This window comes from Mesocricetus auratus, unplaced genomic scaffold (assembly GCF_017639785.1).
Source record: "Mesocricetus auratus isolate SY011 unplaced genomic scaffold, BCM_Maur_2.0 Super-Scaffold_100676, whole genome shotgun sequence".
Lineage (NCBI taxonomy): Eukaryota > Metazoa > Chordata > Mammalia > Rodentia > Cricetidae > Mesocricetus > Mesocricetus auratus.
Window position 1 is genome coordinate 53628648 of NW_024429266.1, and position 24377 is coordinate 53653024.

General features: G+C 51.0%; 1 protein-coding gene across 5 annotated transcripts in view; it reads left to right on the top strand.

Moving 5' to 3' along the window:
* Positions 1 to 2036: 2036 nt before the first annotated feature.
* The window catches only part of Igfn1 (immunoglobulin like and fibronectin type III domain containing 1), a 30778-nt gene continuing 8437 nt past the window's right edge, over positions 2037 to 24377 (top strand). For 2 of the 5 annotated variants that reach the window (XM_040737267.1, XM_040737268.1), the window contains exons 1-17: positions 2037 to 3183; positions 3851 to 3938; positions 5184 to 5234; positions 5639 to 5761; positions 7609 to 7748; positions 9439 to 9538; positions 10833 to 10877; positions 11060 to 11105; positions 11646 to 11823; positions 12739 to 12852; positions 14160 to 14328; positions 15419 to 15691; positions 16450 to 20991; positions 21454 to 21578; positions 22181 to 22322; positions 22897 to 23196; positions 23713 to 23886. In XM_040737267.1, coding sequence (XP_040593201.1) covers positions 2920 to 3183; positions 3851 to 3938; positions 5184 to 5234; positions 5639 to 5761; positions 7609 to 7748; positions 9439 to 9538; positions 10833 to 10877; positions 11060 to 11105; positions 11646 to 11823; positions 12739 to 12852; positions 14160 to 14328; positions 15419 to 15691; positions 16450 to 20991; positions 21454 to 21578; positions 22181 to 22322; positions 22897 to 23196; positions 23713 to 23886 — 6874 coding nt within the window. In that variant the 5' untranslated portion in view covers positions 2037 to 2919. Of the gene's footprint in view, positions 3184 to 3850; positions 3939 to 5183; positions 5235 to 5638; positions 5762 to 7608; positions 7749 to 9438; positions 9539 to 9565; positions 10589 to 10832; positions 10878 to 11059; positions 11106 to 11645; positions 11824 to 12738; positions 12853 to 14159; positions 14329 to 15418; positions 15692 to 16449; positions 20992 to 21453; positions 21579 to 22180; positions 22323 to 22896; positions 23197 to 23712; positions 23887 to 24377 lie in introns of those variants that run through there. The other 3 variants (XR_005873651.1, XM_040737270.1, XM_040737269.1) reach the window with 3 other exon arrangements.

Consider the following 24377-nt stretch of genomic DNA (forward strand, 5'->3'; position numbering starts at 1 on the left):
CTACATGAAGTAACCAATGTAGTGAATGTCACATATGTGCTCAGGTAATAGTAAGCACTATGTGCTCAGGTAATAGCAAGCACTGCAGTATATGTGGTTTTATAGTGAAAGCCAGGGTCTCATAAACTGACCAACCATGCAACATCAGCAATAATATCAGCAGAATTGGCTAGTGTCCTGAGCACCAGGAGGGCACTGGCTACCTTGTCAACCTGCTGGAGATGGAGGGAGCAGGTTTCCAGAGTGACTTGATGCTTGGTGCTTCTCCCCAACCAGGAACTTGAACCTGGCTGTTTAGCACTTCTCCCTGCCAGGTCCTGGTACCTGCCTCAGGAAAGGAGGGAGTTGCATTGGATCTGCAGAATACCACTCAAGAGTGCAGACTGGCTCAGGTCTAGATCCACTCACTAGCTGTGTGATCTTTGTGTCTTAGTTCCCCCTTCTGTGAAATGGGGCTAGAAATTATTTTGTGAAAGATTAAGTTAGTTAATATGATTTTTAAGACTTTATGTGCATTTATGTGTTTATGTGTTATATATCTTGTTGGGTGAAGACTGTGGTCAGTGGAGTCTTGTGTATGAGCTCAGGCCCCACAGTGGACCCATCTCCTGATGTCATATGCACAGGGAACACACATGGTTTTCTACTTCTCATGAGAACTCAGCCTCTCCCACTTACCTCGGTGTGTGTGTGTGTGTGTGTGTCTGATTGGGACATGCAGCATGTGCATCCAGGCCTATAATTAGATCTTTGCTTTTAAAACCCATCTCCTTGGACCCATGGGACTGAGAGGAAGATGTGGAGCATCCTTGGTTGGCTCATTCAGCTGAACAAACATATTTTACCCCACAGCATGGAGCAACGGTAACCCATGAATCAAGTTACATGGAGTTACCTGTTTTTCAAGTCTGTGGGATTCACCCAACAAATCACTGGACTATTGGGTGTTACCACTGGCATGTGAGAGACCCTATCATCAATTCTATGCTGTGTGGATGTTAGAGAGACCCAGAGGGGAGCCTTCATGGCGCCTGGGCCTCTTGCTACTTGCTATATAATGAGTTTCTCTCTTGTGGAGACAGGAGAGCTTTATCATGGAGGACCAGTGGAGAGCACATACAACCCATCTGCCTCTTACTCTAGTCAATGAAGGCAAAGACTGGGTTTTACACCAAAAAACAAAAAAGGAAAGTCTAGCAGACAGTGTGCCACCAGCAAAGGTAGTGGGGCAATGTTAGGGTTAGGGTTAGGGTTAGGTTAGGGTTAGGGTTAGGGGTTAGGTTTTCTATACATCTGTGTATAGAAAAGTCACTGGGAAAGAGAAGGTCATAACACTAGATCTGTTGGCTTGAATGATAACTGGGAGAGTCCTTGGAGGGGCTGGGTACCACATCCTTTCCTTCCTGGCTGCCAGCAACAGGAAAAACTATCAATGTCTTGCACAGGGCCTCCTGACAGCTGGAGGTTCTCACTTTCAAATGGCTTACTAAATATTACTTAGTATCATATTTGAGAATAGGCTGTGAGGTTAGGGAAATGACTCCTGTTATTTCTTGGAAACCCAAACTTCCCTTCTTACTGCAATGAGATAAATCTCAGTGTGACACAGGACATGGAGCAGAAACACTCTTCACATGACTCCCCTTAAAACATGGGAGAGCCGGGCATTGGTGGTGCATGCCTTTAATCCCAGCACTCAGGAGGCAGAGGCAGGTGGATCTCTGTGAGTTCGAGACCATCCTGGTCTACTGAGCAAGTTCCAGGACAAGCTCCAAAACAATACAGAGAAACCCTGCCTCGAAAAAGAAGAAGAAGAAGAAGAAGAAGAAGAAGAAGAAGAAGAAGAAGAAGAAGAAGAAGAAGAAGAAGAAGAAGAAGAAGAAGAAGAAGAAGAAGAAGAAAGGGCTGGAGAGATGCTCAGAGGTTAAGAGCACGGACTGCTCTTCCAGAGGTCCTGAGTTCAATTCCCAGCAACCACATGGTGGCTCACAACCATCTGAAATGAGGCCTGGCGCCCTCTTCTGGTATGTGCAGACATACATGGAGGCAGGATGTTATATTCATAATAAATAAATAATCTTTAAAAAAATAAAACATGGGAGATAGATGTTAGTCTGTAGTGAAAACCAATTCATGGCCGTCCCTAGGCCTCAGAGAAGAGGGCATCACCTCCCTGAGTGCAGCAGAGACATCTGAAGTACTAACGGTTTCCTGGTAGGCCATGTCCATAGCCTCTCTTCCAGCCTCTACCATAAGCTGGGATGCTTGGAGGCTCCGGGACTGCCTTCCTGGGAACTAGACTCTGCATCTATCTTCCATCTTCCTCCAGTTCCCCCTCCATGCAGCCAGGGTAAGCACTTTTAAAACTCAGGTTGGATTCTGTCATCACTCTAGAGTCTTCCAGAGAAGTCAGAATCCTACAGAGACTTCTAGACCTTACCTGTCCAAACTCAGCTGCAGCTGCCCTTTCCCAGATTTCTACCCACAGGCTTGCTCTCCAGAGACCACAGTGTGAAACTGGCTGGTCAACATCTTTCTGTCCTAGTAGACTTCATGAGGGGAAGACCCAGTGTTTGCTTCAACTTGTATACCCAGGGCCTAACAGTACTGAGCCTGGAGGGAAGCCCTCGGGTTCCATGCTTCAGTCTCTCTGGGTCTTGTGACTCACTCTCAAAGTTTGTTGACTGTTTGGTACCACAATGGGATACAAGTATCAAAAGGACAGTGGCTTTATGTACCAGTGTGACTTACTGCACCAGGGGTCCCATGGGATGGGCTTAACTGAAAATTGGAGGCCGAGCATGATGAAAACGCCCCCGCTCAAAGGGATCAGATACATGAGGCATCGTGGAGCAAATGTACCCTCGGCTGACCTGGTAAAGAGCTTAAGACTCTGCAAAACATCAGCTGGACCAGTAGATGCCACAGGACCCCTCCATCTCTGGCCTCCTCCCAAGCTGGTCCTTTAGCCCTGGGGGCCTTGCCCTGCCAAGCCTGGGCCAGAGAAGGAGGAGATGGGGTGAGTGGGAGGGGCCGAAAGAGCAGCAAGGCGCCTGCCATGACCTACATCTGTTCCTGCTCTGCCTGTCCACCGCCAGACAGCTCAGAGTCCCTGGCAGCCGGCAGCAGCTGCAAAGAGGGAGGAAGGAGAGTGAGGAGGCTGGAGGCTGGTGGGCCCTTCAGGTGAGTGCACACTGTGTACCTGTACCTGGCTGTCCACATGGTCTGGGAAGGGCAAGGAGGGAGACGCTGGGTTGTGCCCTAGCTTTCCTGTGCAGGAAAGAGCAGACAGTGGTCATCAGACGTGCCCCATGGATATCTGGCTGGCTGACCACAGGCTGGAGTGCATTTCTAACACCTCTTAGGGGACCCTGGTATCCCTGGAGGAGGGAATTTCAGCGAGTTAGGCCTGAGTGGCTCTTTCCTGGCTCTGATTTTCCAGGCACTGCCTGGTGGAGAATGTAATATGACAACTAAGCTAAAAATCATACTGGCAGCTCAGAGTAGCAACCTCAAGTCCAAAGTAGTTGAAAGGAACTGTATTTGGTTCTTCCTTTCTATTGAGAAAATGGAGGTAGCAGAGACCTAGGCTGGCAGAAGGGAACAGGTTCTGGGGCAGCAGGCAAGAACTAGGAAGAGATGAGGGGGGCACAGCCTGGCACCCAACTCAGTGTCTAGTTGTGATAGGCTGAAATAGTGCATTAATAGTAGGGAGTCTCCCCAAATGTGGAAATGAATCATGAAGGAAGGAATTAATCCCCTTTCCCATCCTCTTTAAATAAGTCTACATCCCTCTGTTCTCTAGCCAAACACACCTCTCACTCATTAGTCATTGAGTTTGTACTTCTAGATCATTCCTGAAGTTGCATGGCACTGGATCCTTGAGCACCTCAGACTCCTACTTCTTTGCTTCTTAACTGAGTCTTCAGGAAGCAAAGGTAAGAGGCTGGTATCTGGGTTATCCTTGACACATGACAAATAGCCACGCAGTCTACTAGAGCTAATGGTGATGGTGATAAGGATGCTGGGTCAAACTCAACCTCCAGTGTGGCTGGGTGCCAGTGATTCCCTTTATCAGATATTGACCTGAGGGAGGGAGGAATGGAAATCTTGGGGTACCTCCCCACACTGGTGTAGCCAGCTGAGCCTGATTGTCCAAGTTGTCCCCTCTCCTGTCCACCCTTGTGACTTCTTTGAGCACAGCGGCTATGACTCCTGTGGTGCTTATGACCTCTCCAGAATGCGGTTGGCACACTGTGGCATTCCTGCACACAGCGGGGCCATGACTAGGCTGCAGAGGGGGCCAGAAGTACCAGTGAGTGGGCAGTTGTGCCAGAAACCATAGCAGTTAGAGTATGGGATTTGCTCTGTCATGTGTGATTCTATAGTGATGGCTGGGTTCTTTGGGAAGTACAGGAAGCACATTCCCCCAAAAGGAACCATTTGGCCATGCATCAGCCTCCCAGGTGGTAGCTTGCTGGAAGATTCTTACAAGTCTCCCTTTAACTCATTCATAGTTCTCATCCTTTCCCAGAGCCAACCCTGCTCTTTCTCCTATGGGTGCAGACCATATGGGTTCAGTTAAAGGAGACTGAGGGGAAGAGGATGGTGGGCACGCTTGGAAGGAGGGGACATGCTCCTGTTCATCTGATGTTGCAGTTCAGAGGGAAGAGGGTGGGTTTCTGGTGATCTCATTGGTTTGGGGAGAGAAAAGCTTCAGGGTTACTAAATTAGGGTGTCAACACTACAGACCTTGAGATTTTAAGATGGAGGTACAAGGTTCCCAGTCTCCAGAAGAAAATCCAAGATATTGCTGGGGAATTTGCATTCCAAAGTTGAGAGGTCACTGCTTCTGATTAAGTCTCCTGAATGAGTTTGGTTTTATCCTCTGACTGGTGAAGAGCCTGGGTCACCAGGAGACCAGGCCCTCAGTACAGTCCTGACACCATGGTTTTCTTTCCTCAGGAACTGGGCAGCACCTACTTTTTCCCTGGAAATTTCCCTTGGAATTGGTCTAGTGAAGCTGTTCTAGGGGATGACAGGAAACTAATAATTTTCACTTGGGGGAGTTTAGACAAGTTCTTAGGAGCATCATTTGCCCCCAACATCCATCTTAGATCCTGGTGGTGTGGGAGAGGTGGGCTGACACTAACTCTGATAAGCCATTCATCTGCTACCCTCAGGAGATCAGTCTCCACCCTCAGAAGAGCAAGAAGAAGCTGGAACTATGGCAGGTAAGAGAGCTAGCTGGCCCTCCACCCCTCTCTGTTGCCCCTCACATGGATAGAAAGTAGGGAGGAGATCTAGCAGAGAGCTCTTTGGGAATGCATCATCTCTGCTCTTTCAGTGAGGACTTTAAAGTTTGCTTTGCTTGACTGAGCCTCCATATGGACTGAACTTCTACCTAAAGAGGGGCTTTCCCTGCCCTTTTTAACTGGTTTTTCTCTAGTGACACACCCAGAGTCTTCTGAGAACACACAGAGGAGAACCACCAGATCCCCACCAGAAAGCTTAAAGTCATCCTTTACAGACAGCAGGTGGGCAGGACAAGCCTGCCTCGATGGCTAGAGAAATGAGGGACCTGATTCCTTGGTTGAATGGGAGGGAGATCAAGATGTACTCCTCCTATGCTCTCCAGGAAAGCCTGCTAAGAAGTCCTCCATCCCTGGGGTGAGCATCTGGCAGCTGGTGGATGAGATCCCCGAAGGCTGCAGCACACCAGATTTCAAGCAGAAGCCTGTCACCCAGGCTCTACCAGAAGGTGAGATCCTAGTGGATTCTGCTGAGGGAGTCATGGCTTCTGCTCTCCCAGTCCTCAAAAAGCTTGGACACCTAACCTTTCTATTCCTGTGTTCATTACCTATGTTCAAGTGATGTCTGCCTGGATCCCTGGGAGGGACAGGAGCCGAGGATACTGTGGGGAAAGGCAATGAAGCGAGTGCTCACTATGTAGGGGGGCAAGTGCTGGTTGATGCTAAACAGGGAGGCAGGAGCCTAGGTTCTTTTCTCTCCTCTCTCTGCCTCAAATCTTTGATAAGAAGAGGCTATTTAAACATCTCTTAGCCAGTGTGGAGAGGATGGCTGTCAGCAAAGTGTCTGCTATGCAAGCATGAGGACCTAATTCTGGATTCCTAGTACCCACATAAAAAACTGGACACTAAACTAGGTGATGGCACATGCCTTTAGTCCCAGAACTTGGGAGGCAGAGGCAGGCAGATCTTTTTTTTTGTTTTTTGAGGTCAGCCTGGTCTACAAAGTGAGTTCCAGCACAGCTGGGGCAGTTACACAGAGAAACCTTGTCTGGAAAAAACCAAAATACAAATACAAAACAACAACAAAACAAGCAAAAGCAAAACAAAACACAAAACTTGACATGGGTACACACAAGTGTGCCTGTAATCCTCACATTGGGGAGGAAGAGTTAGCAGGATTCCAGGGACTTGTTGGACAGTTAATCTGGCCAAATGATGAGTTTCAGGTCTTAAGGTCCTGTCTCAAAAAATTAGATGGGAAGGCTGGAGAGATGGCTCAGCAGTTAAGACTACCAGCTCTTAGAGGACTAAGGTCTGATTCTCAGCACCCACATGGCAGCTCATAGCTTAACTCCAGTTCCAGGGTATCCAATGCCCTTTTCTGGACTCTGAGGGCATCACATACAAGTGTTGCTCACACATACATGAAGGCAAAACACCCATGCACATAAAAGTGAAGAAAAAACATTTAAAAAATGGAATGTGAACAAGGAAGACACTTGACCTCTGATCTCTACACACACACACACACACACACACACACACACACACACACACAAACACCTTGTCTTCCAAGCTCGCCCTAAAGAGCCACATGTCTAGTGGCTCACAGGCTAGGCTCAGGTGTGCCATTTTAAAAGGCCACACACAGGAGCACCCAGAGATGTGGTGTTCCTTCCCCGGCAATGATCCCGCCATAAATTTTAGTTAACATTCGGTATAAGAAAAATAATGGAACAGTATTTTACTTTCCTAGATCTGAAACAAGGTCATAAGACACAGGAAGGGCCCTGGGACCTTCAGATCCTTCTGCTGAGATGTCCCTGGCAGGAGGTAGCCAGGCTGTGATGGTGAAGGGTTTCCCACACCATCTTGCCCTGCATGGCACTGTGGGTCTTTTCTGAGGCTGGAGTCCTATGTCTCGGGACCAGCTCCTTTGAGTACCAGCCATGACTTTCCAAGTCTCTCTTGCCCATCCTCTTAGATGGGAGGAACCAAACTCACAAATTATCACACACTTCCTTGGTTTGGGAGAGTCCTTAGCTTCCTGACACACCCGCTCTCAAAGAAATCCATCTCCCACTCCAGCAGCTTACCTCCCCGACCACAGACCACACAGTCACATCTTTCTCTTGGGGACACCAGGCCTCTACATGGTGGATGTCAGGATGGCACTGCCTCTGGGTACCCGGAAACTTCTGCTTGGCATTATGAGTCCCAAGTCAAGGGGATCCAAGTCGGGTACTTCTTTTGGAATAGGGAGCTGGGATGCCTACAACAGGGAGGAAGATGTCAGTGTAAATCTAAACATCTGTTGCCACTCTACCCCCCCCCACGTTGCTTCTTCCGGCCACAGGGAAAAATGCCATCTTTCGGGCAGTGGTCTGTGGGGAGCCCAGACCCGAAGTGCACTGGCAGAGCACCAAAGGAGACCTCAGCGACTCCAGCAAGTACCAGATCTCCTCTGCTCCTGGCAGCATGGAGCATGTGCTGCAGGTGAGTGCCACAACCATTGCTACCCAGGGTTCATGGGTCTCTTCTTAGTCCCTTAAGTTCTTTTCTTTTTTACTTAATTTTTTCATTTTATATACCAACCACAGGTCCCCCGCCCCCTCTTCCTGCCCCCCACCTCCCCCATGCCACTCCCATCAATTCTTCAGAGGGGTAAGACCTCCCTTGGGGAGTCAATGAAATCTGGGATACCAAGTTGAGGTAGGACCAAGCCCCTCCCGACTCTCTCAGTATCAGGGAGAACAAGGTATCCCTCCACAAGGAATGGGTTCCAAAAAGCCAGTTCATGCACCAAAGATAAGTCCTGGTCCCATTGTCAGGACCCCCTCCCCAACAGACCAAGCCACACAACTGTCATCCACATTCAGAGGGCCTAGTTCTGTTCCATGAAGGTTCCCCAGTTGTTAGTCTGGAGTCCATGAGCTTCTACAGTTCCTTAAATTCTTAAGGGCATCCAGTTCCCAGGGGGAGGTAAAGATGGTTCCACGATTGGGTCTATTCAACTCCAACCCATGGTTCAAGGTCTCCTGAGCCAGGTGATGCTGAAACCACTGCTCACACAGTCCTTGGCCTCATCATCTTAGCTTTGGAAAGCTGGCTACTTGCCTCTCTCTGCCTGTATTTCCTCACGTATGGAATAACATAATTACAGTAATACTCTAAATAGTTACAGAGATTAAAAGTTCATGTAAATTGTCCCACTTTAAACTGAATTCAGACAGCCCTTGACTTATCATTGTTTCACTTGCATTTTTGATAGAAAAGCGATGTGCATTGAGCAGAAACCACACACTGAGGTTTTAATTTTTCAGTTTGATCTTCTCAAGAGTTAGAAATATCTAGGTTCGAGCCACTTACTTTGAGCAACGGCAGCAACCTGCAGCCTCCATCAGTCAGAGGCTAACTGTATTCTATAGCATATGTGTTCACCGAATTACATGAGGCATTTAACCCCATTTTATAAAAAGGGCTTAATCATTTTGCCCAACACAGGCTCATGGAAGTGCTAACTCACATGAAGGTAAGCAAAGCTAGGGCAAAATTTGCTAAGGTAAGCAAGGCTAGCTGTACTAAATACATTTTCAATTGATACTATTTTCAGCGTATAGGAGGTGTACTAGAACGTATCCATTTTGTCACCAGACAAGCAGTATCTGCCCTCTCAATCAATTAGGGTTAATATTAGTAACATTGTAGACACTAGCCATGGGTTAATATTAGTAACATTGTAGACACTAGCCATGAAACACTCATAAGTGTCAGACCCTGAACCAAACATCTATCACAGAGGACATGAGTTAATCCTAATCATTCACTGCTTTTTGAGATATTATTATCCCCATCTTACAAGCTAAGAAATTAAAATTCATAGAGGTCAGGTAACTTGCCCAAGGTGCCATAGCTAGCAATGCATGGCAGAGATCGTCTCCAGTGCCAGGTTCATCTGACCCCCAGAGCAAGCTCTTTCTGTGACCCACATTGCCTCCAATGGCAAGAGCATCCACCATCTGGCCTTTCCATTTGTTCTGGTGTCTACATCTTGTGACAAAGACTGTGAGCTTCACGGGAAAAGAGGCCATGTCTGTACATCTTCATACTTCCAACACACAACCGTGTGTAGTGCCTGGAGGAATGGAGTGTTAGCACTGTTCCCCTGACCTTGGCCTCTCCACAGATCAACAAGCTGACAGGAGAGGACTCAGATCTGTACCTCTGCACTGCAGTGAATGCCTACGGAGAAGCCACGTGCTCAGTGAGGCTCACTGTCATTGAAGGTGGGCTTGTCCCGTGAGCCCATCAGGGAGCAGGGCCTCAGTTTTCTCCAGAGAATACCCTCAGAGGAACCACAGGGTGGCGGGAGGAGAGGGAGGACCCAGAAGCTGTGCTGCTGCTGTTTCCCCAGTGCAGGAGCCCTGGCTGCATCCAGTGGCACCCAGTGAGCCTAAGAAGGCTCACCTTCAGCCATGCCTTGCTCTGCATGGGGCCAGGTGCTGGTTTCTAGTCCTGCAGCTTCTGCTAAGTCACTTTTTTCCCTCCTGGGTCTCAATTTTCCCACTCTACAGAGATATTTGTATAGGTTTCCATCAGAGGGGACAAATAGGTAACACAAAGACTAAATCCTATCTCAGACATTTTTTGCTTTTGTTATTGTTTGCTTGCATGCTGTTTGAAGATCCTTATGTTTTTGGTTTGTAATAATTAACACCTCTCGAGGAAGCAAACTTAGTCTCTCAAGTAAGCTGGTGATGTTCATCTTGTCTCTAAGTACCAGAAAGTCCTAAGAGAAGTCCTAGAAATAAAGATATGGGATTGCTTCACATAGTAAGGAATTCTGAGATTAAAGTCCAGGGCTCATTCTACAGCCCTGGCTGTCACAGGAGAGCAAGCTCTTCTTGTCACACTCTCTGCCGCCCTCAGCAGGCTGACTGGCCACTGCAGATCCAAACTTAATCCACACTCAAGCAAGAAGAGAGGGAAAGGGGAGGCCCAAGTACACCCGCCTCTCTCATCGAGGAAGCAAAAACTCAAAACTCAAATAACCAGGAGTTTTTTTGTACAAGTCATTGGCTAGAACTATGTCACGTGTAGCTGTTACTCGCAAGAGGAAAGTGTGTATTGAGTTTCCCTAGACTCTCCAGTGGAAGCAGATGAAGAAGAGGATGACGAATGACTGAGGGAATAGTCAGAAAGCCGAGTCTGATGTATGTGGCAGTTCGGGTCCCATCATCTGAACTGGCAACTCTCAGATGCTCTTTGGATGCCCTCGAGCTTGCTGTGGCTGCCAGTGGCCACTTCCCTTACCCCTGCCACTTCCCTGCAGACATGTGAGTGAGTGTCACCCCTGTGCAATGGTGTTCATGGTAAAGCTTTGAGGTATCAAAGCTCATGGAAGAACCCCACCCTCACCTCTCCCTTTTGCTGGGATGTTTGCTGCGCAGCAAATGATAGAACAGATGGGAGGCCAGGGTTCTGGGGCCTGGCCTATTTCCCAGAGGGACCATCCAAGTGTTTTGCCTCTCTCCCTGTCTGTGCTCACCGCCTCTCTCCTCTCCTCCTTGGATGGTCCAGTGGGTTTTCGGAAGAACCGAAAAAGGCAAAAGGAACCTCAGGAGGGTATGTAGATTGGTCAGAACACCTCTCTGTGGCCTTTGCATGTTACTCCCCATCTGTTACAACCATGCACACCTTGTGGGCATTGCTGATAAATAGAAAAATAAGAACTTGGATCAGCCCTGGACCATATAGCCTTGCTTCAGACCCTACCTGGGATTCAAGACTTATTTCTCATTTTCTAGACCTCAGGAAAGAGCTAACGAATTTTCGGAAGATGCTAAAAAAGAGGTGGGTCTGGGACTGTCTGGAGGATTTTGGAAGCCCTCATGGTACCCACCTCAACTCCTTCCATAAACAAACTGGGCTCGCCCTCCACCCCTGATAAAAGGAAGCAGCCCGACCGCCACCAGTAGAAGGGGGCACCAAAGAACACAGAACTGGGCATCCTGGATCCGCCACTGTAAAGCTCTGTACCCCTGAGTCAGTCTTCTTTCCCCTCAGTCCCATTTGAAAAATCACTTGAGCAGTGATTTTAAAATATGTGTTAAAGCAACAGAACAATTCAGTGCTAACCTCACGCCCACCTACTCCAAAATCAACACTGCCAGTTTTTAGGAGCCCAGAGTTTCCTAGGAGCCCAAGCCGCAGGGTATGGCTTGTCTAGGACCTCCCACTTGAGCTCATGCCCCGCCCCTGAGATTACACCCCCCCCATGCCTGCTCTTCAAGCACGCATAGGACAGCTTCCCTAGGCCACCCAGGTTGCCAGGGTCAGCTGGTCCGTACCGGGGATTCCTCTGGCCTCTGACCTACCAGCCTTGACCCCCAGGACCCCACCTCCAGTCCCTGAAAAAAAGATGGAGCCTGAACAGGTGTGGCAGCTGCTCATGACGGCGGACCGGAAGGACTACGAGAAGATCTGTATGCAGTACGGCATCGTCGACTTCCGGGGCATGCTGCGCAAGCTGCAGGAGATGAAGAAGGAGCGGGAGGACAGAATGGCACAGGTATTCTGACCCTGCTCCCACCCCCTACCTGGAGCACGAGGCCTGGAGGGATCTCACACAACCGGAGCTGTCTTTGGAAAACCCAGTATGGTAGATGTTCTACCTCCATCTAGCCCCACTGAGAGGTTCTGCTAAGAATCCAGACTTCTATACTTGCTCTGGGGTTCGATACCGGGGCCTGGTACTTACTGAACTCTAGACTTCAGAAAAGTTAGAGCTTCGGTGTCTTCCTCATATGTATAACAGGGTTTGTAGCAAAATCTACTTTGCTACAAATAAGAGAATGTGCCTAGTGCCTAACACATAGTAAGGGTCTAATGAATGCCCCTTGTCATCATTGTCATCATTATTATTGTCAGACTTGGGGCCTTGTTTCTTGGGGATCCTAGCATCTTATATTTTTGGTGGTGAGCCTAACCTTTAATAGCTGAGCTATCCCTCCAGCCCAATTCCAGCATTGTATAAACTACACAGGAAGTTCCTTCTTGTGTCTAACTTGACCTAAGTCTGCTTTTTCCTTCTGGGTTGGGTAAACGACTTGTTTTCACTATTCTGAAAGTAGCATTGGAAGGCGACTTCTCCAGCCTCCCAGCTAGGCCTCAGCTTTCCTTTCAAACACTCTTGCCTGTTTCAACATGGGGCCAGCACACAGCTTTTCCTAAAGATGCCCACCTAATGTTTGTCAGCAGGTGCAACAGGTAGATGGACACTCAGAGCCCTCTCGGTTTTCTCCCTCACATGGCTTTATCTTTGAATATTCTTCAGTTAGGGTTTAAGCATCCTCACTTGAGAACTCATACAGTCCTGCTCTTCAGGGTCGTTGTGGGCTAGGGCTGAGACCAGATCCTGCAAAGATTTGGAGTGCCCCAAAGAAACTGCTTTGGGATCCCTCTCATGGGTTTGTCTGCCCTCTAGTATGTCAACGCCATTACCAACTTGAGACACGTCAGGGTCACCAAGGAAGGAGTGGCCACATTTGACCTGGAGCTGGATCTCAAGGACCTTGAGAGCAAGATTTACCTGTACAAGGTGAGGCTGGAGGACCTGATGGGGCTGTGGGTCCTGGGGGGGGGAAGTAATGGATCCCACGGAGCCATCTAGAACACCTAGGGGATAAGCACTAACCCATGGGGTTCCTGGTTAGAGTTAGGTCACACTCCGTGTTGGGCAGTCTCCAGACACCTCTTACCTCTCCTTGAGCCAGGCCAGTCTCTCTGTATAGCATCTACTGCAGATCTGGGTAAGATCAGAGTTCTGAACGTATGCCAACCACATGAGGCCAGATGGGTATGTGGGATTGGGGTCTGGAAAGCATGCACTCCTTCTGCAGCCAAAACTCACCCTGGCTCCATCGCCTCAGACTAGACATCTTTCCTGAGCCTCAGCCTCCTCATCGATGAAGTGGGGGATCCGAAGAGCTACCTCAGAATACTGCAATGCCCAAATGACACTGTGCCTGTTTGTCTGTCCTGCAGCCTGGCTCCTCCCATCTGTCTCTCTTCTTCCTTGATGCTCTGTTACTGCTCTTTGTCCCCGTTCCTTTGCTGTAGCCGCCCCTGTGCCAAGCACGCTCACCTCTGACGTCCGTGTGGTTAGTCCCTCATCCCCCTGTGCTCCCAGCTCCTCCTTGGTGCTTCTGACTCTCTTACCCTCCTAAACCACTTCATTCTTTTAATTCTGTTATCAGTATACAAATCACTTATTTATGGTGCTTATCAGTTGTCTTTCTCACCTGTGGGGTTTTAGTTCCCTCAGGGCAGGGATCTCGTTCTATTTTTCATAATGGCTCAAGCACCTGAAATAGCGCCTGGCACACAGCAAGCATCTGATAAGTGTTAGCTATCGTTAATTCTCAGCAGGTAGAAAATCTATGTACGGCTTAGCAAGGGTGAGCATATGTATAAACGGACTATGTTTTGTGCAGCCCTGAAGGCATTTTTGACCATTCCCCTTGGTGAATGAAAGAGCTGGTTCCAGTCCATAGGATCATCTCTCCAGCTAACACACAGGGCTGCAGAGCAGCTCTCTTCCCAGCACAATCTGGGTCAGCAATCTTAGATGTCTCTGCATAAACTGCATAGATTTTTCCCCACTCATTGAAGGAGGCCTGGACGTTCTTAGAACATACATTTCCACCTACCTCATGACCCATGCACCCACATCCAGGCTCTGCTCTCTGCCCTTATCCCACAGCCCGCACATCGTTCATGGCTATAGGATTATGTTGTCTTTGACCTTGGCCGGTAGAGAAAACTGTTGTTGGTGTTCAGAGTGAGACTAGGCTAGGAGGCTCTTTGGATACATGGAGGCCCTGAACCATCCTTTTCTGGCTTCAGGATGGTGAGATGATCCCCTATGGCTTTGATAACCAGACCAAGCACTGTCTGAGACGGTTGGGGAAACGCTACCACTTCCTGATCCAGGACCTGCAGCCTGAGGATGCTGGCCTTTACCAGGTCATGGTGGAGGATGCTGTGGTCTTCTCCACACAGCTAGAAGCCAACAGTGAGTGTTCTTTGTCACAGAGATTTGCATAGAGGAGAGGAGAAGGTCCATGTTGGTGCTATGGTGGGGGATGACACTTGGGATGACAGAGGGACGCATCCAGATATGTCTGCTTTGGTACCCGACTGGACTCTGCTGAGTGAGTCAGGGATACAGGCATAGATGAAATTCTCCTGCCCACAGACCTTCTGTTCCACATGAACATTTTCAAATCAGATCCAAACCATGGCCTTTTGTGATAACATCACCCCTTCTGATTAATGTCCTCCCCACAACTCCCAAGCAAGGATTTCTACCTTGGCTTTCCAGCCTGTGCAGCTCAGGTCTCTTCCATTCCTGCTTCTTGTGTTCCTTCCCCACCTGGGAATGTCCCTCCTTGAACTCTGGCCTGTGCCCACCAGGAACTGTGTCTACATCATTTAGAGAGCACCTGGCCAGGAGCCTCTCGGAAGGACAAGGAGAGGCCCAAGGAGGAAGCTTTGTGCAGGTCATAAAGAACAAGAAAGGACATCCGGCAGGCCTGGGGTGTTAGGGTGGGCTTCAAAGCTGAGTAACAATGTGCCGTGGGCAGAGGAGCATGGGCTTGAGTGGCCATCTCAGGGTGGGACAAGTCATGCTTTCATTTTGGGGCCTAGCTCATTCTAGGCAAATGCAAACACATCAGTTCTTCATTCTGAGACAGGATCTCTCTAAAGATGTCCAGGCTGGTCACAAAGCCTCCAGGCCACAGGCTGGTCATGAGCTTGTAGTCCTCCTGCCTCAGCCTCCCCAGTAGCTGGGATTACCAGTGAATAACTCTACATCAGTGAATAACCTAGATCGATAAATTTCTTAAGTCTCAGTCTCCTCATTTGTAAAAAGGGAATTTAAGATCACCCAGTGATCATAATATGATTGCAACCCCACATCTTATGTGTGTATGGGGTTACTGATGCATTCAGTAAAGACCTGGTGGTGGCTACAGAAGATGGGGTAACCCAGACAAAGGAAGATTGTTGCTAACTGGCATGAACTAGGTTTCTTAGTTCCTAGCTTGGACTTCCCAGGTCACACTGCAAAGTGATGTCTCCCTTTCCTGTTTCCATGGTAGCCATCCCCCCCAGAGTGGTGGTCCCGCTGGCAGAGGCCCGCTGTGAGGAGCAGGGTGATGCAGTCTTTGAATGTATACTCTCCAATCCTTGTCCCAATGCGACCTGGCATTTCCAGCACAGAAAACTGAGGCTCAGCGACAAATATGAAGTATTTGTGTCCCCTGATGGGCTAACCCACCGGCTGGTTGTGAAGGGGGCCAGTTGCTCAGACATGGGCCTCTATTCGCTGAACACTGGACTCCATACCTCCAGTGCCTGGCTGGTGGTTGAAGGTGAGTGGCTGCACTTCTGAATCATCCCCCACCCCTGCCCCCACCCCCCACCCCGGTCTTAACCAAGACAAGGTCTCAGACTGCAGTCAGGGGGTTTTTCTCTGCTTCGTCATTTGCTTCTGTATGCCTCTCTCACTCAGAGAGAATGAGGGAGGCTCCTTAGATTAATTCTTGATCTAACACAACACGGCCTCTTCATGGCTAGCCAAGCCCAGCTATGTGTACACTGTTCGATCTCTTAGGGTTACTCTGGGGCATTAGATCCAGGACGACCCTCAAGACTTGGGATAGGACTTGTGGCAGTGATTCAATTTTGATGTGAATGAGAAGCCCCTGGGCTAGACCAGGAAATACCCTAATCCCCTCAAGCACTGGTATCTGGGAACAACACGATCCCAGGAAACTATGAATTGGGCATAAGTGAGGCAGACAGCAGGACAAGTGGGTGTTCTAAAACCCACAACAGCTTGATACGTTCACAACTCTGACATACAAGCTTATGTGTCAAAACCGCATGACTCATGCAGCAGGATGGGGTGGCCTGCAGATACAGGCCTGAGGGAGGAGGTGATGGGATGCTATCTACCAAGGCTAGGACAGCCTTGATTTTTCCTCCAATGGGCAGCTTCTCCACTGGGGAGGGTGAGAGCTAGGCAAAGCAGCCATGTCAGACAGCTGCCTTGCCCTCATTTAACAAGGTCTTTTCTCTTGTCTCTCTATGGGCTAATGACCTCTGTGTAATTAACACCTTACCGAAGGTGGGAAGGAAAAAGGCCCTCAGACCACAGATACTGACCACCGACTGCAAACTCCAGAAGCCCTGGCCTCAGAAGCAGAAGCCTCTGGGGACATCGGCAGCAAGGGAGGGCAACCCAGAGGGCAGGGCTTCCTCGAGGAGACTAGTGGGGCACAGCGCACAGCAGGCCCAGACAGGGGAGCCTTTGACAAGCATGGCTGTTCCCTGGTGCAGGGTGAAGACATAGTTAATTCAGCCTGGGGCCCTGGGCAGAACAAAAAGGGCTTTCTGGAAGAAGAACAAGGCAGGGTCACTCTTCCCGGGGACAGTCAGCCACACAGAGAGGGAGAGTGTCGTGGAAGCCTTCCTGGAAGGTCTCATCTCCGGGGAGGGGACACAGAATCAGAAGTGAGCTTTGTAGGGAGACAAAAAGGTCAGGGCAGAGATGACAGTGGGAATAGCAGATGGCGCACAGCAGGAGGTTGGAAGGCTGGCTCCAGCCACCCTCAGGATGGAAGACTTGAGAGTAACAGAGAAGGAAGGGAGCCCAGAGAGGGCTGTGGCAGTGAACTGGACAGACATGTCCAGGGACAACTCCACGACCCTCACCTGGCAGCTGGGGCAGGGCAAAGGGTGCTGTGGGCATCCCAGTCTGATGCCGAGGGGTTTCAACTGAGAAAGGAAGGGGCAGAAATGTGGGGTGATCATATGGATGAGATGGAAGGAAGGAGTGTCCTGAGCAGGGAGAGGGGAACAGAGGCAGGTTGGGCTAGTAAGGCCTGCCTTGGCGTCACTAGAGGCCACAATACGGCAGGAAGCCCTTGCATCCCTGAGTTTCCTAGAGGAAGAAGTTGCAACCCTGAGGTAGGCATGGGCCCTGATTGCTGGGTGACTCAAGCAGGTGGAGATTCTGGCCATGGAGACGCTGGGGTGTACTGGGAGGCAGGGGGATATCCAGGACAGACATTGGCTGGCAGTGACACCCAGAAATCATCCCTATCTGGAGGCGGGAAACTTCTGGGGTGCAGGAGTCCTGAGGCCAAAGCCGAGGGCTCTTTACACAGCGTAGGTGGTCATGGGGTTGTGGGGAGGGGCTACAAAACTGTCCCTGAAGGCCTAGAAGATCCCAGGGACTGGAAAGGTGGCCTACAAGAGCTCCAGGGAAGGGACGGCCAACGCACAGCTGGAGCCTTGGGCAGGACGGAGGAAGGCTCCAGACGTTTTCAGTTTCCTCAGAGACGGACAGTGTGGCAGAGGGAAGCAGGGGATCCAGGCAGAACAGAGACCCATGAAAACACGAGTCCTCAGGGTGACACGTGGTCCAATCTCAGAAAGACTGGGGCCCACTTTGGGTCTGGAGTGCTGGGATCCAGTGGGAAGGAAGGGACCATGGATGGTTCCCAAGTAGCTGGACTAACAGTGTCTAGTCAAAGGGTAGATGCCAGAAACCACAGGCTAGTTACATCTCCAGGCCTGGCCGTCCAGGGCTCTGGGGGAGCACTGGGAGACATGGAAGGATTAGGAGACCCAGGGGTGGTAGGATCTGAAGCAGATTTCTGGAATGGGTCAGAGAGGTCTGGAGAAAAAGGGTCCAGAGGTGGGATGGACTACAAGGGAAGCTTAGGAGGTCCCGGGTGGGTGGAGTCTAGGTATGAGGAGGGCTTCGGGTGTTCTGAAGGGATGGGTTCTAGGGATGGAGTTACCTATCATGGTGGCTCAGGGGTGCCAGAAGGAACGGGGTCTGGTCTTGGCATTGGTTGTAGAGCCACCGGTGGGGCACCTGTGGAGACAGAGTCTGGGGAATGGGGTACTTACAGGCATGACTCAGGGGTGTCTGGGGGACTGTGGTCTGGAAACAAAGGTCAATGTGGTACTACAGGAAAGGTGTCTGGGAGAGATGCCAGCCTCAGAAATGGCTCAGGTGGCCATTGTGGAGTGGCCATTCATGAAGCCCCGTGCTGGGACATATTTCAAGGCCAGGGACAAACAGGTCCCAGTGGAGAACACTACTCTGACAGTGACCCAGGGAGTCCTGGGACAGTGGGATCTGTGGGTGGAGATGGTATGGAGGACTCTGGAACAGTGGGAAAGGTTGGGGACAGACACATGGAAGCAGAACCAGGGGATTCTGGAAGAATACATTCTTGGGGTCACACTGGAGGTTATGAGGGTTTCAGAGTCCCGGGGGCCTCTAGAGAAGGAGACTTTGAAGATGAAACTGGGGTTCCATTACCCATGGAACCAGGATCTCTGGGGAGAGGGGACAAGGAAGGAGACGGAGAAAGGACTGGGTTCCTTGGTGTCAGGACCGCTGGAGCCAGGACTGGGAATTTGGGCAAAGCCAGGCACCCTGAGGCACTATCTCCTCATGGTGAGGCTGGTTCCGAAGGCCACTGTGCTCACATACCTGACGGTTTAAGTTACAGGGATGGATGGGGAATTCCAGAGCCTCGGGGAACCGAGGACAGAACAGCTTATGGAGAGGGGTCAAGAGGTCTTGGGTCTGAGAGAACAGAGTCAAAGGGTCTTGGGCCCAGAAGAATAGGGCTAGATGATGAAGTAGCATTTAAAAATGTCTCAGGAGGCCTCAGAGGCATGGGGCCAGCAGGTGAGGCAAGTTATACAAATGCAGCTGGGGGCTCTGGGGCCATGGGATTGGGGCGCAAGGTAGATTATGGGAATGAGAGTGGGTGTTCTGGAGTTTTGGGGTCAGAGAGGGAGGCAGGTTATAAGAATGACATCCAGGCTCACAAAGCCAGGGAATTAGGGAGTAAAGCAGACCATAAGAATGGCTTAGGAGCTTCTGAAATTATTTCATTAAAGGACGAAGCCAGTTATCAAGGTGGCTTAGAACATTCTGGAGGCATTTTGTTGTGGAATGAGTCAGGTTTAAGGGACGGCTTAGGAGAAACAGGACGAATGGAACTCAAGAATGAAGTTGGTTATAGGGGAAGCTCAGTGGGGCCTGGGAAAATGGGGTCAGAGAGTAGACTGCACTATGCAGACAGTTCAGGGAGGCTAGGAGGGCCAGGCTCACTGACGGCACGGAGAGAACATGAGTCCACGGGTCTTGGGTCAGGATGCCAGGCAGCAGCAGAGGTAGGCAGAGAGAAGGGCAGAGGAATGGGGCTTGCAGATGAGACAAGGCTTGGGGTGGGCTCTGGGGTGGCTGGGATACCCAACACTAACGGTGGCATAGCACACAGGGACAGTGCTATGGGCCATGGGAAGCTGGGGACACCAGGAGGGCCACATATCTTTTCAGGTGGGCAGAGTATCAAGAACAGTCTTGGGAACTGTGGACTCGCAGGAATTCCTGAAGACTTGGGGGCTATTGGTTCTGTGGGGAAATCAGGTATCAGGGAATGGAAAGATGATTCTGGTTTCCCAGGGTCTCCTAGGGACAGTGGGGCTCCCAGCGAGGAGGGAGGATCTGTAGACCAAGCAGGAGTCATGGGGACTTCCAGGCTTCGTGGTGGTAGAGGGACAGTGGGGGGTGACAGTGGGTCTGGGGTAGCCACTCTGGGGTCAGGAAATGACTCAGACTCTAGTCAATCAGGCCTGGAGACAACGGGCCGGTGTAGAGTTGCTGGCCAGGGGGAAGTGACACCTCAGGGATGTGGGGGCCCCCTGAAAGGCAGGAGGAGGGGAACCAGTTCTGGAAGCTTGTCAGGGGCAGGCCAGGTGATAGACAGCAGCTCTACACCTGGGAGAGAGACCAAGTCAATGTCAGGGCCTGGCAGTGGGCAAGACAGGAGCCACACTCGGGCTCCAGGCTGGCAAGACCAGGTTCAAGGTGGCTTCAGGGCTTCTAGACCACTGCAGGAGAATGATGCCATTGTCAGGCAAACCAGGGAGGGGCAAGGAGCCTCTAAGGGCAGGGGATACGCAACAGGACAAGAGGTTGCTGGTGAATGTCAAGTTCCATGCTCCTTGGAGAGTTCAGGTTTTAGAAGGGGCGGGGCTGGCTTGACCGAGGGCTCAAGTTTCCTAGGCAGAAGGAATTCCACTGTGGGTGGACATGGTTTCATTTCAAAACCCCAGGAACCCCAGGATGAATTAGACAGTGCATCAGGCAGAAGGGACTTCGTAAGTGTGTCAGGAGGAACCCAGGAGCCAGGTTTTCAACTAGGGACAGGGCAGGGAGATGGAAGAGGATCCCTCCAGGAGTGGGGGTCCTGGGAGACTAAGACTGGCACCATCCAAGGATCCGAAGCCTCAAGGAAGTATGAGGGGCAGGAAGAAAAAGACCCTGGCTGGTTGGGCAGGAAGCCTGGTCCCTGTGGAAGCACATTTCAGACACAGTTTGGAACTGAAGTTGCATCAGCAAGGAGAGAGGCTACACATAGGGCCAGAAGCCTGGGGCATTGGACTAGCAGTGAGGACAGAGGGTCTCTGAGAGAATCCTGGAGTGAAGATGGGAGGCCAGATCCCCACAGGCATCTTGGCAGCAGGAGAGATACCCAAGATGGCAGGCCAGATGTCTGTGGCCAGGGACAAGATGCTACCCAGAGCCCCAGATCCAGATACAAGCCTGGCCCCGGCTCTTCTACGGAGGCCCGAGGTAGGTACTCCAGCTGGTGGCTTCCTTAGGGTGGAGCCAGAGGGTAAGGTCGCTGGATACTGGGGTGCCCACATGCCATTTGTACCTTCAGCATGGGAACTCATCCCGACTAGTGTCTCCATTTTCTAGAACCCCATGCAAATTCAGGGAGCAGCCCCTCCTCTTCCCTCCCCATGCAGAAGGTACCCAAGCTGTGTGAAACTCAAAGGTCTTGAAACCCTTTGTCCAAAGTCCCAGAGTATTAGCTTGCCTCTATGACCCAGAATTCCCATCTGTGGGACTTGGGGGCAGGGAGGTGTTCTTCATCTACCTTACATCTGTGCATCAGCCTAGGTACTAAGAAAACAGGAGGCTGGGCATTGGTTCTGGCTGAGCTCTATGGGCAGGACCATGAGGCCTCCTAGAATTCAGTTCAGGCCAGGGAATAAGAGGCTGGGCTTTGGGGACTTTGTGTCTCTCCAGGCTCCGTGGACCACTTCGCTCAGGGTCTGGTTGATACAGAGGTGCATCTGGGGGAAGCCGCCGTACTTTCCTGTGCCCTCACCAGTGACCTGGGGCCTGGCACCTGGTCCAAGGACGGAGTCAAGGTACTGGCGCCTCAAACCTCACACCTTCTCTTTCCTAACTAATGTGGGTAGGGGTGAGGAGCATGGTGAAGCAGAGAGGTAGAAGGAAGAGACTAGGCAGGAGTTTTCACTTGTCATTGTACTAAGACTTCTACTCTGGGAGGCGTTTAAACAGCTGGAGTGTGGTGTATTCAAATAAACGCATTATGAATGTGTGACTCACTCCTACCTTGACACAGCCTTTGCTGTCCTCCCCCAAGCCCAAATGCGTCTCTCATGAACTCCACTCACCCTCGAAGGCCTTGCACAAATATACCGTCTCATCCTGACCAGCTGGGCTCTCTAGTCTCCCAGAGCAGCTCTGTGCCCCATCTAACGATACAGTACAGTGATGCCAGTGAAGTCTGGCCCCCCTGATTCCTGCTCTGCTGTGACCTCGGGCAAGTTCCTCATCTATAAAACGGGACTTATAACAGCACTGATCTCAAAGGGCGCTTTGGAGAATTAGTGGGGACAGTAGGCGCAGTGGCAAGTGGTGATGACCATCTAGTTCAGGTGGCAGCTATTAGGACCGAATTAGAATCGTGGGAGCGGCTGTCTCCATGGTGATCCTTGTCTTCCAGATCACTGCCCATGATGGGGTCATCTTCGAGCAAGATGGACTCACGCACCGACTGATCCTCACCCACGTGGAGGGGACCCAGGCTGAGAGATACACTTTCGTGGGCGGCAGACAGCACACTGAAGCCAGTCTAATCATGCAGGGTGAGGCCCAGCCCTTCCCTGCCCTGTGACCTCTGTGGAAGCCCTGAATTTGTGTCTTGTCTGGAACCATCTCAGATTTTTTTATGAAGCCAACTCAAGCCTTTCCCAGCCCAATATCTTGTCTCCTTCTCTACCAGGAAGTTCTTAGTGAGGTCTGACCTTGGCCTCTTTGACTCAGCCCATTCCCTTAGTTAGTTCTCATGACTAGCTCCTTCTCTAGACTCTTCATGATTCCCAGGGTCCCAGGGCTTGGTCCTCTCTGATTCTTTTTTTAACACCAGAGAATTAAGCAGGAAACCATGCAGGCAATTGACTGGAACTAGGTACAGGCTGGAGGTTCCATGGCACCTCCTAGGGCAGGACTGGGGAGGTAGAGAACAGGGACACCAAGAGATGTTTGGAATCTCCCCATGAGCTGGCACCTTACCCCAGCCTCTGTCTATGTCAGGAAACATGCATATCTCTGGGCAGTCCACCCCCTTGCAGATGCACCCACTGATGAGGGGTTAATGGCATGCCCCCCTCCAGCTTCCCTGACTTCTTTCTCCTTCTTCTCCTCTCCATGACTCCTCAGATAAGCCTCAGCCGCCACAGGGACCCCTGGAGGTGCAGGATTGCCACAGAGCAGGTGTCTGTCTCCGCTGGCGGCCCCCGAGGGATGATGGGGGCCAGGCCATACAACACTACGTAGTGGAGAGGAAGCAGGCTGGAAGGAGCACTTGGCTGAAGGTGGGGGAGCCCCCACCAGACAGTACCAGCTTCACTGATGCCAGCGTGGAGCAGGGCAGGAAGTATACCTTCCGAGTGCGGACTGTGACCTCAGAGGGAGCTGGGGATGCCTTGGAGTCTGAGGAGGTGTTGGTGGCTCCTAAGGGTGAGAGACGAGATAGCATTTGGATAGAGAACTCCCTGCCCTCTCTACGGTGCTCAGTGTGCAGGCTGAGGGGTTGCTAGCTGTGTTTGGGGGGGCGGGGAGGGCTTGAGGCCTTCCTAGAGCACAGAGGACACTCATGAGTGGACAGCTCATTGGGGATTTAGTAGCCTTTTAGGGCTCTTTCAAATTAAGATACACAGCCACCCCCACACCCTGGAACCTGCATATTGGTCAACATCTCTCTCTATTACATGCCCCTGTTCTGGAATGAGCTACCAGTGGGTGAGGTTAAGGATCTCATGAGTGGCTCTAGACTCCAAGGTCAGAGAGCATGTTCTGTTTCATCGTCTCTGTCTCAGAGAAGCCAGAATGGTGTCCTAGGGAAAGCTGGCTCAACACCGGAACTCCTACAGTGCGGCTGTGCCCCTCAGGTCCCCCGTGCCTTCTCCAGCACTGTGACTTCCCATGAACTGGTGCTTGCCTCAACCTCTGCTGACTGGCGCCCTCTGCCTTCAGCTCCCCCAGGGCCCCCTTCTGCCCCAGACATCTTCTCAGCCTCCAGCCAGAGCATCACTCTGACATGGGCAGCACCACGGGGCCCTGGCAGTGCCCACATCTTGGGCTACCTGGTTGAGAAGCGCAAGAAGGGGAGCAACACCTGGATGGCTGTGAGCAAGCAGCCAGTGTCTGGTGAGTTGTCCTGAGGGCAGCCTCTCACTGGCCCCATCCCAAGTTGCCTTAGAGCTCCCCCTGGTGGCAGGATCCCTTGGCGATACTAGTGCAGATCAGTTTAACATGGTTGCTCTTCAGCTGGGGTAGTTTTGACCCCCATTTAGCAATGTCTAGAACTATTTATGATAGTCACAGATGGGTGGAGAGTGTGTACTCCTGACAACTTGTGTCAAGAGGCTAAGGATGCGGCTAAACATCCCACCCCGCAAACCAGGAGGATCATCCAGCAAAGTCTGTCAACAGAGCTAAGCTTGAGGACCCCTGGGATAGAAGTCTCAGACTGGAAGCTGGAAGCCAGAAGTAAAGCTGACCTCCCTACCCTTCCACTTCAGGCCGTGGCCCTGGGCAGCCCACTTCCTCTGAGCTCGGCTTCCTCACTGATGACACAGATGGAAGTGCCCCGACCCTCTAGATAGCATCCTAGAAGCTAGCTGCTTCCCGAGATAAGA